Source organism: Oncorhynchus keta, unplaced genomic scaffold, assembly GCF_023373465.1.
Source record: "Oncorhynchus keta strain PuntledgeMale-10-30-2019 unplaced genomic scaffold, Oket_V2 Un_scaffold_3531_pilon_pilon, whole genome shotgun sequence".
Classification (NCBI taxonomy): Eukaryota; Metazoa; Chordata; class Actinopteri; order Salmoniformes; family Salmonidae; genus Oncorhynchus; species Oncorhynchus keta.
Window position 1 is genome coordinate 1,127,366 of NW_026290920.1, and position 20,334 is coordinate 1,147,699.

General features: G+C 45.7%; 1 protein-coding gene and 2 long non-coding RNA genes across 16 annotated transcripts in view; all 3 read left to right on the top strand.

Annotated features, from left to right (window-relative positions):
* Positions 1-10,461, top strand: part of LOC118371365 (inositol hexakisphosphate and diphosphoinositol-pentakisphosphate kinase 2-like) — a 47,201-nt gene extending 36,740 nt beyond the window's left edge. The window contains 3 exon segments of the mRNA XM_052515954.1: positions 8,591-8,728; positions 8,955-9,068; positions 9,738-10,461. Coding sequence (XP_052371914.1) covers positions 8,591-8,728; positions 8,955-9,068; positions 9,738-10,357 — 872 coding nt within the window. The 3' untranslated portion in view covers positions 10,358-10,461.
* Positions 9-3,452, top strand: LOC127928704 (uncharacterized). 8 transcript variants are annotated; one of them, XR_008131935.1, is made up of 4 exons: positions 9-1,680; positions 1,867-2,176; positions 2,241-2,302; positions 2,399-3,452. It is a non-coding gene; the product is annotated as an uncharacterized LOC127928704 (long non-coding RNA). The 8 variants fall into 8 exon arrangements; XR_008131938.1 differs by having other exon boundaries at positions 2,463-3,452; XR_008131932.1 differs by having other exon boundaries at positions 1,867-2,302.
* Positions 10,462-11,139: 678 nt separating the features above from the next.
* On the top strand, positions 11,140-17,456 carry LOC127928702 (uncharacterized). Of its 7 annotated transcripts, none has more exons than XR_008131927.1 (3): positions 11,140-14,932; positions 15,563-15,601; positions 15,676-17,456. It is a non-coding gene; the product is annotated as an uncharacterized LOC127928702 (long non-coding RNA). The 7 variants fall into 7 exon arrangements; XR_008131926.1 differs by having other exon boundaries at positions 11,140-14,776; positions 14,816-14,932; positions 15,563-17,456; XR_008131925.1 differs by having other exon boundaries at positions 11,140-14,776; positions 14,855-14,932; positions 15,563-17,456.
* The last annotated feature ends 2,878 nt before the right edge of the window (positions 17,457-20,334 follow it).

Sequence of the window (20,334 nt, forward strand, 5' to 3'; positions counted from 1 at the left end):
GTACGTCTGCTTCTTTCCGGTATATTTCCACTTCTCCACCTCCGTGTGTCTTGCATGTCTTTGGAAATCTCTCTTTATTTGTACATTTCGGTTCTACTTCACGTGGCCGTTACTACCATGTTTCCCAACCCTCTGGGGTTTTTAGTTTTTCTGCTGTCTACCCATTCACTTTATCACTACCCCACATTCTCTTTGTTACAACATGGTCACCCTCACCTAATGATTCAATGTTTGTCAGTGAAGTGTATGTATGTATGTCTGTATGTCTGTATGTATGTATACACACACACATCTATTTATGTTGACGATGTGTATTGAAACCATCTCTTGAAAACACCAACCAAAAACCCTCACCAAGTCCTAACCCTTCCCCTGTTTCTTGTGACTTCAGTCCCCACTATTCTCATTTAATATTCTGCATTGGCAACCTAAGCTACAACTTATACCCTACACTTGAATAGGTGACTGGATAACTGAATAAACTGTCTTGACTGGGACAGAACGATTGGCGGTTACTGCTAAACGGGGAAAGGGTTCATGTGTTTTTGTGTTTTTTGTTTTGTACCAGGTATGGTTGTCATGATATGGATGAATCTGCATATGACCAATGTGTTTGCTTGTGCTTGTGAAATACCTAGCTTATTGTTTTCCAGGACCTTTTTCAGTACCTTGTGCTTGTGAAATACCTAGCTTATTGTTTTCCAGGACCTTTTTCAGTACCTTGGGCTTTTCAACACTTTCCTTGAGACACCGGTTATATTCACTGGGTAGTGGGCACCAAACAGAAGTCAAATGTTTTTAAACAGAAAACGAGAATTCTCATCACTCTTCTGTTTTTATGAAAATATGTTCCTCCTGGTTGGGTCTACAAGCTATGTAGTGAACGTTTAAACATGATTATTGTATTGGAGGGGTTTAGACATTTTCTTTGCAATACTGTCAAGGAAGAACTGGTTTTCAAGAGACATTTTGGAAGCTCCTTTATCCAAAGTGTGCATAAATGTTTGTGCAAGTGCCCCCAGGAAGAATCAAACCCACACTCCAAGCACCATGCTCTACCTAATAAGCCACACAGGCAACTACAACACAAAACCGACTGCTGTGTATCAACTGTATATTTCAGAGGGTCTATGTAGTGTATCCTGCAGGGCTCTCCAACCCTGCTGTAGGTTTTCATTCCAACACCTGGAATTAAGGCTTTTATTTACAGTCTTGCCTTCGTTGCAGTCAGGAGGAACTCCATGTCCAATCACTAAATACCTGGAGAAAATTATAATTCGATTGACACATGAAAACAGCATATTACCTGCTCTGAGCACACTTCACACTCTGGGGTCCAGTATTCTGACTGTAGGATGTTGTTTAGGGACAGGTGTACTTGGCCCCTGCCTATGGGGTCCAGTATCCTGAATGCAGGGATGTTGGTTAGGGACAGGTGTACTTGGGTAACTGCCTGTGGGGTCCAGTATTCTGACTGGGGATGTTGGTTAGGACAGGTGTACTTGGGTAACTGCCTGTGGGGTCCAGTATTCTGACTGGGGATGTTGGTTAGGACAGGTGTACTTGGGTAACTGCCTGTGGGGTCCAGTATTCTGACTGGGGATGTTGGTTAGGACAGGTGTACTTGGGTAACTGCCTGTGGGGTCCAGTATTCTGACTGGGGATGTTGGTTAGGGACAGGTGTACTTGGGTAACTGCCTGTGGGGTCCAGTATTCTGACTGGGGATGTTGGTTAGGTTACTGGGTAACTGCCTGTGGGGTCCAGTATGACTGGGGATGTTGGTTAGGGACAGGTGTACTTGGGTAACTGCCTGTGGGGTCCAGTATTCTGACTGGGGATGTTGGTTACTGCCTGTGGGGGGACAGGTGTACTTGGGTAACTGCCTGTGGGGTCCAGTATTCTGACTGGGGATGTTGGTTAGGGACAGGTGTACTTGGGTAACTGCCTGTGGGGTCCAGTATTCTGACTGGGGATGTTGGTTAGGGACAGGTGTACTTGGGTAACTGCCTGTGGGGTCCAGTATTCTGACTGGGGATGTTGGTTAGGGACAGGTGTACTTGGGTAACTGCCTGTGGGGTCCAGTATTCTGACTGGGGATGTTGGTTAGGGACAGGTGTACTTGGGTAACTGCCTGTGGGGTCCAGTATTCTGACTGGGGATGTTGGTTAGGGACAGGTGTACTTGGGTAACTGCCTGTGGGGTCCAGTATTCTGACTGTAGGGATGTTGGTTAGGGACAGGTGTACTTGGGTAACTGCCTGTGGGGTCCAGTATTCTGACTGGGGATGTTGGTTAGGGACAGGTGTACTTGGGTAACTGCCTGTGGGGTCCAGTATTCTGACTGGTTAGGGATGTTGGGTAACTGCCTTGGGGGACAGGGATGTTGTACTAGGGACAGGTGTACTTGGGTAACTGCCTGTGGGGTCCAGTATTCTGACTGGAGGGATGTTGGTTAGGGACAGGTGTACTTGGGTAACTGCCTGTGGGGTCCAGTATTCTGACTGGGGATGTTGGTTAGGGACAGGTGTACTTGGGTAACTGCCTGTGGGGTCCAGTATTCTGACTGTAGGGATGTTGGTTAGGGACAGGTGTACTTGGGTAACTGCCTGTGGGGTCCAGTATTCTGACTGTAGGGATGTCGGTTAGGGACAGGTGGACTTGGGTAACTGCCTGTGGGGTCCAGTATTCTGACTGTAGGGATGTTGGTTAGGGACAGGTGTACTTGGGTAACTGCCACCATTGGAGCCAACGCTGCTGGAGAGCAGAGGCTCTTCTGGAGAGTAGCAGGTTCTGGAGAAGACCACCTGTTCATTTGGACTGTGTATTATATACTGCACTGCCTATGGGATCTCAAAGCAGAAGTTGAAATACTGTACATGGCCTGTCTGTTTAGGACTACTAGGATATTCAGTCCAGTTCAATGAGAGGTGGCCGTGGTCATTTGTTGTAAGGTTCATATTCCCTAAGTAACCAATCACAGCCAGAAAAGGTGAGGAATATATTCTGCAATGGTTATAAAAAAATAAATAAGAAATACATTCCTATGTCTGATTTTTGTTTTTGGATTCCAAAAATAAAAAAAGATTTTCCGCTCTTTTCACTAATTGAAAATGGCTGCCTCTTGTTAGATATTCCAGTTTTTTAAGTCATTTTTTGGATAAGAACGTCGTCATATCCTGTATTTGCACAAAATACTTGTCTGCTTGCTATACAACCACTAGAAAATGTGTGTATGCATGGCCTAAAGTTTGCGGGGAGGTAAGGAAAACTGTCTCACTCATATTTCGGGGTATATTTTGTGCATACCAAACGTTTATAAATGAGGGCCCTAAAATGTCATTCCAGTACATGAACACAGCACCTAATTACTTTTATGGGATTTTTTTGAATGACAGTTTCATTTTAAGCAACTTGAAGCATGTCAATTCACAACTGTGTGTATATATTGACTTTGATAGGGACACAGGATGACACGTGTGCTGTGGCTGTTCCCCCTCTGTGGTGGCCTGTGTCAGGTACAGTAATGAATGAGGCGAAGGTTTACATCCAATTGCAGCTTTATGCAACCTGTCAAACAGGATTGATTGTACAAAATTATTGTGGCACGGCAAAAACGCTATGCATGCTGGACCGCTTTCGTGTAGTGTATTTTTCTTGGACACCAGATTGAGTTATTTTCTCTCTAGGATTTGAATGTATTCACAATGACACAAACATATTTGACATACCTAAGCATGTGTAGCTCCACGTCTCAGCGGTTTGAACGTCTTCAGTTCTATCACAAATGCTCCCATGTGGTCTCAACTTGAAACTAGTCAATGCTGTTAACAAATGAAATGCATTAAATACAAACGCAATATTGACATTTCCTCTGTGGATTTTCATTGGATTTGTTTTTCTGTCTTCTAAACCTATAGATTGTATCCCAGGGCTTTTTCCGTAACCAAGATGAGATTGCAGTGGAGCCATGTGATACGCTATTCTGTCTTTTGGAGTTTGAGGCGTTTCTCTCCGTCAATGCTGGGGACAGTTGGATGGAGCAGATTTAGCTGAGGTCTTTGTGCAAACCTGTGGGATGATTGGGTTGGATCCGCTGAATGTTGCTTGAAGGTTTTTGCCATTTCTGGTAGCTGGTCCAGAGCATGGAGGAATGGAATGGTTGACAGGAGAAGGTTGGCTGTTAGAAATAGCAGTAATTTACTGTACCTCCAAGTCACCCATCTCTGTCCGCACAATGGGTGATACCTCTCCTCCCTCCCTCCTCCCAGTCACCCCTTTCTGTCCGCACATTGGTGATACCTCTTCCCCTCCTGCCAGTCTCCCACTCTGTCCACACAATGGGTGATACCTCTTCTTTTCGTCCCCCCATTACCTCTGCTGTGTCATTCATCCACTCCCTCTCCTCATTTTACCCCCCTTACTTACTGTCCTTCTTTCCTCTCTTCCCCCTCTACTTTCTATCCTCCTATTACTCTCTCCCCCTCTACTTTCTATCCTCCTATTACTACTCTTCCCCCTCTACTTTCTATCCTCCTATTACTCTCTCCCCCTCTACTTTCTATCCTCCTATTACTCTCTCCCCCTCTACTTTCTATCCTCCTATTACTCTCTCCCCCTCTACTTTCTATCCTCCTATTACTCTCTCCCCCTCTACTTTCTTCCTCTATCCTACTTTCTATTACTCTCTCCCCCTCTACTTTCTATCCTCCTATTACCTCTCCCCCTCTACTTTCTATCCTCCTATTACTCTCTCCCCCTCTACTTTCTATCCTCCTATTACTCTCTCTCCCCCTTTCTACTTTCTATCCTCCTATTACTCTCTCCCCCTCTACTTTCTATCCTCCTATTACTCTCTCCCCCTCTACTTTCTATCCTCCTATTACTCTCTCCCCCCTCTACTTTCTGTCCTCCTATTACTCTCTCCCCCTCTACTTTATGTCCTCCTATTACTCTCTCTACCCCCTCTACTTTATGTCCTCCTATTACTCTCTCCCCCTCTACTTTCTTTATGTCCTCCCCCCTATTACTCTCTCCCCCTCTACTTTCTGTCCTCCTATTACTCTCTCTCCCCCCTACTTTCTATGTCCTCCTATTACTTCTGTCCTCCCCCCTCTACTTTCTGTCCTCCTATTACTCTCTTCCCCCTCTACTTTCTATCCTCCTATTACTCTCTTCCCCCTCTACTTTCTATCCTCCTATTACTCTCTTCCCCCTCTACTTTCTATCCTCCTATTCTTCTCATTCCATCTCCGCCTCCCCTGCTCCATCCGTCCTATCCTCTCTCCTCCTGTTCCTCCTTCCCCAGAGCCCTTGGAGGAGCACCACGTTGCCCAGCTGTTGAGGCGCTTCTCCACTGATGCCAGCCTGTGCCGCCCTCTCTCTCTGGACGGGGCGCTGGCCCACCACCTCAACCAGTGCTTCTACCACCTCCGCCTCTTCCGTAACTGGCTCATCTCTGGCCAAGACCCCTAGAGTACTTCTACGGTCAGCCCCCCAGCCCCTCTTCAACCCCCTGCCCTCCTATGCCCTTTAAACCCTCTGCTGTACTGCTTGCTGATCTGAGGTTTCGTTTGGTACTGGTGTGCTGCTAGTTACTGCCGCCGCAGTTGACTTTTGCCGCTTTGCCTTCGGGGGTTTGTTGGACGCATGCTTGCCTGTGACTTTAGGGAGAGCGGCTTGTCTTTGGTGTGGTTTGGCGTTTCAGGTGTCTTGCATTAGTTATCTTAACAATCTTATTTCCTCCCTGCAGTTCAGTTCTTATTTGATCTTGCTTCTTTTTAGTGCTAATGGTCTTAATTTGAGTGACTGTTGCCAACGTAGATCCTTTGAACCAGGACCTGGCTGCAGTTTGGAATGTAGCTGAGCTAGTGAATGGATGTTGTCAGATGCTGTTTGTCTGAAATGAAACCCATTGTGTTGTATAAAACTGCACAGCCTGTGACTAGATCACTTGTCTGAGATGAAACAACTACTGAGGTATTACTAGAAAATGACAATTACATATCAACTAGTTTCTGGTTATAATGATATTAGTTCAACCAGTTTTGCCCACTAGGATGTTCCTGATACAACATACTCAAACCGTGTGGCAGTTCAATTTTGCATAGTAACAGCATCCCTGTCTGGTTGGTGTAGACTTTGGTTAATGCTTTTCTATCCAATAGAGTGAACTTGGTTGTAAACTGTTTTTAGTGATTGATGTGAAATGTACACGGATTGCAGTGAACAGTGAATGGATGGTCTATCAACTGGACTGATTTGTTGCTTTGTAGACACCTTGGGCTGTATGATCTGAAGTGTTCCGGTGCTTTACTGACTGTCAATAAAACCTGTTTCACACTACTGAGTCGAGCTGAACTGTACTGCCCTGGTTACACATCCACCATAGTGGCCGAAAAAGACAGTAAAGAAAATATTCAAACCAGTACAGTTCGGGTCAGCACAGTAGTGTGAAAGACAGCGTGCATGTCTGTCTTGCTTCCTGGATATGGTTTGAGTCGTGTGTCCACTACAATGGATAAAAAATGTGTTGTACAGTAGACAGCAAACGTACCCAAACTCGCTTCAACCCAGCCTGGACAAAAAAGGGAATCGACTGAGGGACTGGAAAATCCCAAATAGCATTTCTTACCCCAGGACACTTCATCAGGTGACAATATATAAAAAGGAGCGCTCTGTGTCTGCATTGATCTGAGTATGTATTTATTTATGGGACATATGTCGGCAGAGACTTGGGTAGGAAACCCACCTATATAGCTGAGCCATGATTAATACTCACATAGTGCCGTGTGATCGCATCTTTACTCTCCTGTTAGTGTCCTGGGGTAAGGGATGCTTTTTGTGTTGTACAGTCGTCTTGAATGAGATCTGTCTTGTACAGTAGTAGTCAACAGTTTGAACACACCTACTCATTCAAGGGTTTTTCTTTATTCTGCTGTCCAACTCATCCCAAACCATCTCAATTGGTTTGAGGTCGGGGGTTGTGGAGGCCAGGTCATCTGATGCAGCACTTCATCGCTCTCTTTCTTGGTTATATAGCCCCTACACAGCCCGGAGGTGTGGCTTGGGTCATTGTCCTGTTGAAAAACAAATTATAGTCCCACTAAGCGCAAACCAGATGGGATGGCGTGTCGCTGCAGAATGCTGTGGTAGCCATGCTGGTTAAGTGTGCCTTGAATTCTACATTTATCACAGACAGTGTCACAAGTAAAGCACCCCACACCACCTCCTCCATGCTTCACAGTGGGAACCACACATGCAGAGATCATCTGTTCACCTAATCTGCTTCTCACAAAGACACTGCGGTTGGAACCAAAAATCTTAAATTTAGACTCATCAGACCAAAGGGCATATTTCCACTGGTCTAATGTCTATTGCTTTTGTTTCTTGTCCCAAGCAAGTCTCTAATAATAATAATAAGTGTCCATTAGTAGTGGTTTCTTTGCAGCAATTCAACCATGAAGGCCTGTTTCACGCAGTCTCCTCTGAACAGTTGATGTTGAGATGTCTGTTACTTGAACACTGAAGTATTTATTTGGGCTGCAATTTCGGAGCCTGTTAACTCTTATGAACTTATCCTCTGCAGCAGAGGTATCTCTGGGTCTTTCTTTCCTGTGGCGGTCCTCATGAGAGCCAGTTTCACCATAGCGCCTGATGGTTTTTGCTCTTGAAGAAACTTTCTAAGTTCTTGAAATGTTCCGCATTGACTGACCTTCATGTCTTAAGGTAACGATGGACTCGTTTCTCTTTGCTTATGTGAGCTGTTCTTGCCATAATATGGAATTGGTCTTTTACCAAATAGGGCTATCTTCTGTATACCCCTCCTACCTTGTCACAAAACAACTGATTGGCTCAAATGCGTTAAGAAGGAAAGAAATTCCACAAATGAACTTTTTAACAAGGCACACCTGTTAATTGAAATGCATTCCAGGTGACTACCTCATGAATCTGGTTGGCAGAATGCCAAGAGTGTGCAAAGTTGTCATCAAGACAAAGGGTGGCTACTTTGAAGAATCTCAAATATAAAATATATTTTGATTTGTTCAACACTTTTTTTGGTTGCTACATGATTCCATATGTGTTATTTCATAGTTTTAATATCTTCACTATTATTCTACAATGTAAAAAATAAAAACCCTGGAATAAGGTGTGTCCAAACTTGTGACTCCTCCTGTATGTGGTTACATGAATCAGACATGTCCAGTGTCTCTGCCCCCACTATTGTTTGTGTGGAAACCAACCGTAGCAGAAATACAATGTAATATTAGGGCAGTGTTCACCTTCCACCTCTAGTTCCAGAGAGTTACCCGGTGTGCAGGCTTTGGTTCCAGCCCAGCACTAACAAACAAATGGAAATCTTTGTGATCAGCTGATGGTGCAGGGCTGGAACCAAGCGCTCCACATCCAGAACTAGGACGGCCGGTGATGACTGCAGTAGGGTGAGTGACTGGCCTTGGGGACTGGGGAGGTGGTTTTGGCTGTAGTAGTGGTCCTGCCTGTTCCAGAGACTCCTCTAACCACCTCTCCTAGCCCAGTCTGACTGAAGGGTGGTGGGGCTGCGGGCCTGGGTCTTTCCCCTCTCTGACTGCAGGCTTTGAAGGCTGCTCCATGGTGCCCTCCATCTACCCACTGGAGACGTTGCACAACTCGCTGTCCCTCAAGCAGGTGGATGAGTTCATCACTGCCGTGTGTGAGACTGGTGGAGATGCCCACTCCAGGACCACAAGAGGTAATGGACTGTTACACACACACACACACAGGAAAACCACATGGAAATGTCTTGCCTTGACAGATATAAGATATCACTGGTTAATGAAACGCTTACTGGATCACAGCCCTGGGTCCACCGCTCTCCTCCTCACAGCCCTGGGTCCACCGCTCTCCTCCTCACAGCCCTGGGTCCACCGCTCTCCTCCTCACAGTCCTGTGTCAACCGCTCTCCTCTCTCCTCACAGCTCTGTCGGCCATGTTTGACTCACAGAACCAGCCGTCGGTGGACTCCTACATGCCTCAGAGAGTCCTCTCCTCCTCCGTATCCCCACAACAGCGCTCTGACAGACCTCCCTGGTGTGAGTGTCCATTCTCTTTCATGTAATTAATTTACCTTTTTAGTTTGACCAGTTAAGTTGTTTTTAGAGTTGCAATGGGGAGTATTTGAGTGTTGGTTTGGGTTGGTATCTAGCTAGCATCAAATGACTGTCAGTAGGTCTTATTCTGGTGTGTGTACATGTACATTCCAAAAAGTGTTTATTAGAAGTTGGAGTTGAAATTTCTCATTTTAAGGCTTACATGTAATTGCCTACCACAGTATCCCTAGGCTCCACTGTCTGTGGGCTATTTAAAGTGATTTACTACTACAGTGGCCCACCACAGCCTGTGTTGACTATCTGGGTTTCCAACCCTCTCCCACCACTGTCTTCTATCATCTTCTGTAATCCACTTATTTCCTGATTTTCAGAGGTGTGATCAAGGACAGAAACGTTGTGTGTTTTAATGGTGATTTTGTTCTAAGTGAAATCCCCAGGTACCATTTTCCTTAGCGGTGGGTAGGTTTGGCTTTTTTATGTGCTAACTAGCTCAGTTCTTTCCTCTCTGGTCTTGTCTTTCCCTGCACTCAATTGTAACCTATTAGCCACAATTTCAATATGATTAACATTACCTTAGTAAACATAATTGAATTGATAGATGACTGATTGCTTGGTACATTGATTAATTGATCATTTGTTTGGTCTCTGCAGACAGCAGCGGTCCGTCCAGTACAGTGTCCAGCGCTGGCCCCTCCTCCCCCACCACGGCAGACGCCTCCCCCCATTTTAGCTTCAGCGACAAGACGTCCTTCACCCCCGAGAACAGCGAGGAGATCCACTCCTGCCATCACAACACAGTTCAGCAGACCCCTACTGCTGGCCCCCAAACCTCCAAATTCTCCAATCCCACCACCCCCTGCCAGACACCCCCAGAAGACAATCCTGAGGCACCAGCCACCCCCAGCCACCTGCCCCTGAGTGGAAACTCTGAATCAAGGCAGGAGGAGCCAGGCGAGTCCCCTGCTTCAACTGAGGCCACTTGCGGTGAAGTTCCAGACCTCAGCCCATTGAGCCCGTCATCTTCCCCACTGGCAGACCTCTCTCTGGGCCTTTTGGATGGATACCTCCCCGGTTCTCTCCCGGTGCTCCTGGAGCTCAGAGAGAGCGGCAGTGAGGCAGGATCCAGCGCACAGACGCCCCAGTCCCCAGAGGGGCCGGACGAGTTCTTTGACACCCAGGAGACGACGGAGATGTGGAGGGGCAGCACGGGGAGCCTCCCCCATCCTGGGACGCCACTGGAGGTGGGAGCCCCTCACGCGTCAGAGCCCTAGGTGGGGGCTCAGAGAACCAGAGAAGGAGCCTAGGTCTTCTAAGAGGCTAGAAGGAAGTACGGTAGAACTTCTAGGGGGCTGGAAGGAGGCTTCCAGGAAGCTCTTCAAAACTCTCCTCTGCCAGTTCCATGTGGTGAACCCCAGTGGAGCATTCTAGTGACCTAGACTTAGACCAAGGCCCTGTGGCTTGTAACTTGTCTGGTGAACAGTGGATCGGGCTGCTGCTTCTTAGTGCTTCTCTACCCTGGTAGTGTTCATGAGACACAGAAACGGAGAAAAGGGGAGAGGACTTCCTGGATTGTCCATTAAGATACGTGCATTTTCCATTTCCGTTACAAAACGTTTTCAAATGTTTTCCGTGGCATGCCATACTGAACACGACCCCAGTCTCTATCCCACAGCTGTCTGTGAACCAGCCGTTGTAGGATAACTCCGTGTGACCATAGAACTACCACTGAGTACAGTACAACATCCTTATCATGACTGTCATGTATGGATGTTTTTGCCCCTGTGTCTGATAGAAAGCCACTTGTTCTGAAGTGAACCTTGTTGCTGGTGTAAACAGTCTATAATGGGTGACATCTTCTATCCACTGCACCATCTTCTATCCACTGAACAGTCCTCAGTGTGCACCATCTTCTATCCACTGAACAGTCCTCAGTGTGCACCATCTTCTATCCACTGAACAGTCCTCAGTGTGCACCATCTTCTATCCACTGAACAGTCCTCAGTGTGCACCATCTTCTATCCACTGAACAGTCCTCAGTGTGCATCCATGAACAGTCCTCAGTGTGCACCATCTTCTATCCACTGAACAGCCCTCAGTGTGCACCATCTTCTATCCACTGAACAGTCCTCAGTGTGCACCATCTTCTATCCACTGAACAGTCCTCAGTGTGCACCATCTTCTATCCACTGAACAGTCCTCAGTGTGCACCATCTTCTATCCACTGAACAGTCCTCAGTGTGCACCATCTTCTATCCACTATCCAATTTGACAGGTGGGCTCACATATTGCACCATGTACATCGCTACATACATACTGTTTACTATAGCTAGAATTGCAGCATGTCCACCAACTCATGGACATTGTAAAAGGAGATGGTTTGAGAGACATCTCATTTCAAGTATTGTGAGTAATACGTTTATTTTTCCTGCTGGGAAATGTATATGTCAAAATGTAATCAAGTTGTTTTGAAATGCATTTTCAGTTGGCAACTTTATTGCAGTATATTGAAATCATGGTCTTGTCACACATTGAAATGATAAATGCACCACATGGCTGGTCTGTGACATTTCATCAAACAGAAGATGTCACCCTGTGTGTCTCCCCAGTTCTCCTATTCTAGGCTCTCCTCTCCCTGTGATGGTCTGTAACACCGTTAAGGTCTGTTCACTTGATATGCGCCACAACTGTATTGCATCGAGCCAACAATGGCCACGGTAGGCTCTTTCATGTTACTCTGATCTTGCGCTGCACCCGACCAAGCAGCTCTCTGCACCTTGTGCCAATCAAGTGAACAGGCCTTAGAAACTCCTGACTAGCAGCTGAGGTCTTTTCTTAGGGGTAAAGAAGATCTCCACTACATGTGTGGTGAGATGTATTATTTCCGTTTCCTCTTTTGAGATTCAATATACTCATCTGAGCCTGGTCCCCCACTGCACAGATGTAGGATCTTAATTTGAACCAGTTTGCTACAGCAGGAAAATCGTCCTGCAGGAACTGGAAATGTGAATTATTATTAATGGACATTTTTGTAAGGAGTCATTTGATACATTTTTAAGTGGAAATCACAAACTTCAGAATCCCTTTTAAACATCAAATACACTACACAATTTACATTTCCTGCAATGTAAATTGTGTAGTGTATTTGATATTTAAAGGAAAGTTCTCCTGCAACATCGTGATAAAATGAAGATCTTACATCTATGTGTTGTAGCGAGCTCTTCTATTGTTGTCAAGCCATACATGTTGTCACGACAATGAACGCAAACACAGGAGTTGGCTAAAGCACAAACGGACTGGAGCACCAGGCTACTATCCCTGTAGCCCCGAGTCACTTCCCCTAGCCCCTAGTCACTTCCCCTAGCCCCTAGTCACTTCCCCTAGCCCCTAGTCACTTCCCCTAGCCCCTGAAGGACCTGCATAGGAGGGAGCAGTACTCTGCTGACTGTAAAAATAATCCACGTTTGATTTGATCATGACTTGTGCACTGATTTTTTTTTTGCCAAATTCCTTAAACCTCAACTACCACTTTAATATAAGTAATCATATAGAAACCATATGAGGAGAGATCTATATTTAACTTTGAATGACTCCTAGTGAGGTGATATTTTTAATGCAGAGCCATCAGATTTATTAACAGTTTTAACTTGTATCATAGCAACTGTATATTTTTGTAAAAGATCACCTCAAACATTACTGTATTAAGCAATCTTTTTTTCACTGAACAAAAGAGGTCAGGTATTTTTGGATGGTTCTCTGTGGTTCCATTGCGTTAGACAGTTTTTGTTGCAGGGCCTGTTCTGTGTGTGTGTGTGTGTGTGTGTGTGTAAATGAGATTCTGTATTTGACTATTGGGGTTGGTACAGTTGTATCGTGATGTACTGTAGAGATGATTTCTGTCACGTAACACAACTTCATGTCAGTCAAAGAATGAACAACACTGCTGCTGCATAGAAGCAACATTAACACTAATCTGTCATTGTTTCAGTGGACATTTACAGATGTGTGTCAATCTAAACAATGAAACTATATCTGATTATGTGTAATACCTCTGGTTTGTGTCTCCGGCCTACAGTAGTGGTTAGTGTTGTCTGTTGTAAAGTGTTTGCAACTTTCATCTGCAATTCAGGATGCTAAACTACACTGAAGTGCTGTATCTGTTTTGGTTTGGAAAGAGTGATTCATTTTGAGTTAACTTTTTGAAGGAGATGGAAAGTGAGTAAATGAAATAGCATAATGAAGAATTCCCTGTTTAGCTGCTATGCACTTCTAAACTCTTCATGAAGGCTTTACGAATGAAAAATGCACTTAAATGCTTTTGGAGATCTCAGTGATTTCAGCCTTTTAACTTAAAAGATTCAGCTGAGAAAACGCACTCTGCTTTAATTTCTATGCTATTTGCTGTGTGGGGTAATCGGCTCAATGGCTCTATGGTTTCTACAAATGCAGCTTTATTTCTCTAAATGATGTTCTGAATAAAATGTCCTGTGAAATTATATTTCTCCCACTGTGTGGATTTGACTTACATGGCATGTGAGTACATGGCTGTCTGAGGAATGACTGGCCTTTGTTCATATAACCAGGCTTTTCCTGTTTTATATTTGTGAGCATCTGGACGGGACACAACGATTCCACAACAACCAAAAGACAGTATGGTGGATTGTACTTGCAGTACATAGCAACCCTTTACCGGCAGATAACAATATGGTTTACATTGACAATACTTATGTCTAGATAACATGGCTCAAATCATATATTCATAAAAATGTCATCTAAATTGTGATTTGAATTGGTATGTTGGTGGCATCGAGCGGTGGGTTATTGACTGATTGGGTCTACAGGGGTGCATCCTCACCCCTTTTTACGTTGACAGTATTTCCCATCCCCCAGTAGGTCAGTGACGTGAGCACTAGCATTTTGTTAATGGTGTCATACAGCCCAGTAATGTCATTGGGGTAACAACTGCCAGATGCCTCGTACAACAGTTCAACGAAACAGAATGTTCTGATAAAAATGTGTTGTCTCATGTACCATTGTCATTTATACAAAACAAAAATATAAACGCAACATGTAAAGTGTTGGTCCCATTTTCATGAGCTGAAATAAAACAACTAAAACCAGATAAAAAGTAATGGATCAATTATGTTTTTAAAATACGATAGTCTTAGAGAACAAACAATCAGGGTTCATCTAAAATGTAAAAAATGTCATGGCATTGAATTTGTTCCAATATTTGAGTCACTCAGATACTCTAAGAACAAGGCAAAGCCATGAGAAAATGTGTATTATTGAAGAAAATTGGCTTTAAAACTGAACGTGTTCTCAGCCGCATGGTGCGGCACGTAGCCTAGTGGTTAGAGCGTGGGGACAGTAACCAGCAGGTAGCCTAGTGGTTAGAGCGTGGGGACAGTAACCGGCAGGTAGCCTAGTGGTTAGAGTGTGGGGACAGTAACCGGCAGGTAGCCTAGTGGTTAGAGCGTGGGGACAGTAACCAGCAGGTAGCCTAGTGGTTAGAGCGTGGGGACAGTAACCAGCAGGTAGCCTAGTGGTTAGAGCGTGGGGACAGTAACCGGCAGGTAGCCTAGTGGTTAGAGCGTGGGGACAGTAACCGGCAGGTAGCCTAGTGGTTAGAGCGTGGGGACAGTAACCGGCAGGTAGCCTAGTGGTTAGAGCGTGGGGACAGTAACCGGCAGGTAGCCTAGTGGTTAGTGCGTGGGGACAGTAACCGGCAGGTAGCCTAGTGGTTGGAGCGTGGGGACAGTAACCGGCAGGTAGCCTAGTGGTTAGAGCGTGGGGACAGTAACCAGCAGGTAGCCTAGTGGTTAGAGCGTGGGGACAGTAACCAGCAGGTAGCCTAGTGGTTAGAGCGTGGGGACAGGGGACAGTAACTAGTGGTTAGCGTGGGCAGGTAGCCTAGTGGTTAGAGCGTCCCCAGGGCCAGTAACCGGCAGGTAGCCTAGTGGTTAGAGTGGGTAACCGGTCAGTAGCCTAAGTGTTGGGCAGTAACCAGCAGGTAGCCTAGTTGTTAGTGTTGGGCCAGTAACCGGCAGGTAGCCTAGTGGTTAGAGCGTTGGGCCAGTAACCGGCAGGTAGCCTAGTGGTTAGAGCGTTGGGACAGTAACCAGCAGGTAGCCTAGTGGTTAGAGCGTTGGGACAGTAACCGGCAGGTAGCCTAGTGGTTAGAGCGTTGGGCCAGTAACCGGCAGGTAGCCTAGTGGTTAGAGCGTTGGGACAGTAACCGGCAGGTAGCCTAGTGGTTAGAGCGTTGGGCCAGTAACCGGCAGGTAGCCTAGTGGTTAGAGCGTTGGGTCAGTAACCGGCAGGTAGCCTAGTGGTTAGAGCGTTGGGACAGTAACCGGCAGGTAGCCTAGTGGTTAGAGCGTTGGGACAGTAACCGGCAGGTAGCCTAGTGGTTAGAGCGTTGGGCCAGTAACCGGCAGGTAGCCTAGTGGTTAGAGCGTTGGGCCAGTAACCGGCAGGTAGCCTAGTGGTTAGAGCGTTGGGCCAGTAACCGGCAGGTAGCCTAGTGGTTAGTGTTCGGTCAGTAACCGGCAGGTAGCCTAGTTGTTAGTGTTGGGCCAGTAACCGGCAGGTAGCCTAGTGGTTAGAGCGTTGGGCCAGTAACCGGCAGGTAGCCTAGTGGTTAGAGCGTTGGGCCAGTAACCGGCAGGTAGCCTAGTGGTTGGAGCGTTGGGCCAGTAACCGGCAGGTAGCCTAGTGGTTAGCGCGTTGGGCCAGTAACCGGCAGGTAGCCTAGTGGTTAGCGCGTTTGGGACAGATACCAACAGGTAGCCTAGTGGTTAGTGTTCGGTCAGTAACCGAAAGGTTGCTAGATCGAATCCCTGAGCTGACAATGTAAAAATCTGTTGTTCTGCCCCTCAACAAGGCAGTTAACCCACTGTTCCTGAGCCGTCATTGTAAATAAGAATTTGTTCTTAACTGACTTGCCTAGTTAAATAAAGGTTACATTAAAAATAACCACGACATCGTCCAATTTAATATCAATAAAAGCGTTTATCCCTTGAGATGCTGTCAGCTGCTGACTCAGCAGTCCAATGCATTTAACTGTATAAGTGTTAACAGCAGGGGAGATGAGTTAGTTTCCGTCTAGTGCTCTGTATTGTCCTCGTTGCTCCATTGAGAGTAGTCAGGTGGGTCGTTCCTCTATTGCTATGGAATTTTGAAAGAAATGTACTTCATTTTTCTAGATGTATTTGGGTACATCTTCCAATTCCAAATATGGTAGCAAAATGACTTAATTTTAATAATGCATAAACAAAGTTTAGCAGTATAAAGGACTTGCATTATGTTTTATCATTGATAACCAGTTCAATACTCTGTTCAGCAGGAAAAAATCATGTGTTGGAAACATCCTAAAAATGTCTTTAGGGACATCCTGAGCCGGGAACTAGATAAAAACCTCTAGGAGACTAAGACAGAGCGTTCTAAAAACGTGAATTAAACTCCTTCAAAATGGCATTGTAACTGTTCAGTGAGATTTGGGCCAACCATGGAATAGATAACCATCTGAAATGCTACTGTTGGACCAATTGGCAGCCACCCGACATTACCCCATTGCCCAGTACTGACAGTTGGAACACAAACACACAGGAACACTGCTCCACATTCATTCCATTTCAGAAAAGAGATGAGAAAAGGAAGAACGGGCTCCGGCTAAATCTGTTGGTCCTACTACATCAAGCTCATGTGACCCTGCGGATGATGTCATAATTGTTGCCATTCAGCGTGTGCCAGCTGGGGTATTCAACAGATCGCTGCTCATTCACCAGCCGCTCAAAGCACGGATTGTACCCCGAGTTTGCCTCAAGACAATGGCTGATAAATTGTGTAAGCACAGTGGCAGAGTATTTGATCAGATCAATTCGGGCACAATCTAGACCTATTCCAAATACTAATTATACAGATAGAATAACTGCTCTGTTGTAGATTAACTGTATCTTTCCACCATGTAAGTTTTACAATGCAAACACTCATCACTAACTGATCTCAGTGACAGTAGAAAAAAGGGCCTTAATGCCTTCAACATTACATCCCTTGCCCAAATTGTGGAAATTCCCCCCACCCTCCTAAAGACAGTCACTGGTGTGCTGCCAAGGCTGGCCAATCTGCACATTGTCCCCCTGTCCAGACCTCCTTTCATATGCAGAGGGAGATTATTCAGGGTTCAGTCTCCCCTTCATCACCACAGCATGACATCATCCCTAAATTCACCATGACATAATCCCCAAATTCACCATGACATCATCCTGAATTCACCATGACATCATCCCCAAATTCACAGCCATGTTGGGATACAGACGTGGGGTCCTCAGCCAGTGCTATTATACACAAGGCTATGACTGTGTCCCAATTCTCCCCATCTCCTGAAATGTGCACTTTCTCACATGGATTTAACCAGGTAGGCCAGTTGAGAACAAGTTCTCATTTACAACTGCTACCTGGCCAAGATAAAGCAAAGCAGTGCGACAACAACACAGCGTTACACATGGGATACATAAACGTACAGTCAATAACACAATAGAAAAAGCTATATACAGTGTGTGCAAATATAGTAAGACTAGGGAGGTAAGGCAATAAATAGGCCATAGTGGCAAAATAATTACAATTTAGCATTAACACTGGAGTGAAAGATGTGCAGATGATGATGTGCAAGAAGAGATACTGGGGTGCAAAAAAAAAAATAATATGGGGAGGAGGTAGTTGGATGAGCTATTTTAAAGATGGGCTTGTGTACAGGTGCAGTGATCGGTAAGCTGCTCTGGAAGCTTCAGTGACTTTTGCAATTCGTTCCAGTCATTGGCAGCAGAGAACTGGAAGGAAAGGCGGCCAAAGTAGCTGTTGGCTTTGGGGATGACCAGTGAAATATAACTGCTGTAGCGCGTGCTGCAGGTGGCCAGTGAGCTGAGATAAGGCGGGGCTTTACCTAGCAACGATTACCTGGAGCCAGTGAGTTTGGCGATGGATATGTAGCGAGGGCCAGCCAATGAGAGCATACAGGTCGCAGTGGTGGGTAGTATATGGGGCTTTAGTGACAAAACGGATGGCACTGTGATAAACTGCATCCAATTTGCTGGGTAGAGTGTCGGAGGCTATTTTGTAAATGACATCGCCGAAGTCCAGGATCGGTAGGATCGTCAGTTGTACGAGGGTATGTTTGGCACCATGAGTGAAAGATGCTTTGTGGTGAAATAGGAAGCTGATTCTAAATGTAATTTTTGGTTGGAGATGCTTAATGTGAGTCTGGAAGGAGAGTTTACAGTCTAACCAGACACCTAGGTATTTGTAGTTGTCCACATGTTCTAAGTCAGAACCGTCCAGAGTAGTGATGCTAGTCCGTCGGGTGGGTGCGGGCAGCGATTAGTTGAAGAGCTTGCATTTAGTTTTACTAGCATTTAAGAGCAGTTGGAGGCCACGGAAGGAGTGTTGTATGGCATTGAAGCTCGTTTGGAGATTTGTTAACACAGTGTCCAAGGAAGAGCCAGATGTATACAGAATGGTGTCGTATGCGTAGAGGTGGATCAGAGAATCATCAGCAGCAAGAGCGACATCATCATTGATATATATATATATACAGAGAATATACAGAGAGATATGTATATACAGAGAGTCGGCCCAAGAATTGAACCCTGTGGCACCCCAGAGACTGCCAGCGGTCCGGACAACAGGCCCTCCGATTTGACACACTGAACTCTATCAGAGAAGTAGTTGGTGAACCAGGCGAGGCAGTCATTTGAGAAACCAAGGCTATTTAGTCTGCCGATAAGAATGCGGTGATTGACAGATTCGAAAGCCTTGGCCAGGTTGATGAAGACTGCTGCACAGTACTGTCTTTTGTCGATGGCGGTTATGACATCGTTTAGGACCTTGAGCGTGGCTGAGGTGCACCCGTGACCAGCTCGGAAACCAGATTGCAGATCGGAGAAGATACGGTGGGATTCGCAATGGTCGGTGATCTGTTTAACTTGGCTTTCAAGACTTTAGAAAGGCAGGGCAGGATGGATATAGGTCTGTAACAGTATGGGTCTAGTGTCTCCTCCTTTTGAAGAGCTTTAGGGATCTCAGATGATACAAAAAGAGGTTGAACAGGCTAGTAATAGGGGTTACAACAGTTGCGGTGGATAATTTTAGAAAGAGAGGGTACAGATTGTCTAGCCCAGCTGATTTGTAGGGGTCATGATTTTGTAGCTCTTTTAGAACATCAGCAATCTGGATTTGGGTGAAGGAGAAGCGGGGGAGCTAGGACTAGTTGCTCCAGGGGCTGCAGAGCTGTTGGCCGGGGTAGGGTTAGCCAGGTGGAAAACATGGCATGCCGTAGAAAAATGCTTATTGAAATTCTCGATTATCGTAGATTTATCTGTGGTGACAGTGTTTCCTAGCCTCAGTGCATTGGGCAGCTGGGCAAAATTTTGGAATTAGTGATACAGGATGCAAATTTCTGTTTGGAAAGCAAAGGCTAGCTTTTTCAAACTGATTGGTTCCTGACTTTCCTGAAAAGTTGCATATCACGGGAGCTATTCGATGCTAATGCAGTAAGCCACAGGATGTTTTTGTGCTGGTCAAGGGCAGTCAAGTCAGGAGTGAACCAGGGACTATATCTGTTCTTAGTTCTACATTTTTTGAATGGGGCATGCTTATTTAAGATGGTGAGTAAAGCACTTTTAAAGAACAACCAGGCATCCTCTACTTACGGGATGAGGTCAATATCCTTCCAGAATACCCGGGCCAGGTCGATTAGAAAGGCCTGCTCGCTGAAGTATTTTAGGGCGTGTTTGACAGTGATGAGGGGTGGTCGTTTGACCGCGGACCCATTACGGACGCAGGCAATGAGGCAGTGATCGCTGAGATCCTGGTTGAAGACAGCATAGGTGTAGTTGGAGGGCAAATTGGTCAAGATGATATCTATGAGGGGGGCCCATGTTTACGGATTTAGGGTTGTACCTGGTAGTTTCCTTGATAATTTGTGAGAGATTGAGGGCATCTAGCTTAGATTGTACCACGACCGGGTGATAAGCATATCCCAGTTTAGGTCACCTAACAGTACGAACTCTGAAGATAGATGGGGGGCAATCAATTCACATATGGTGTCCAGGGCACAGCTGGGGGCTGAGGGGGGTCTATAACAAGTGGCAACAGTGAGAGACTTATTTCTGGAAAGGTGGATTTTTAAAACTAGAAGCTCAAACTGTTTGGGCACAGACCTGGATAGTAAGACAGCCTGCAGAGTTCTATC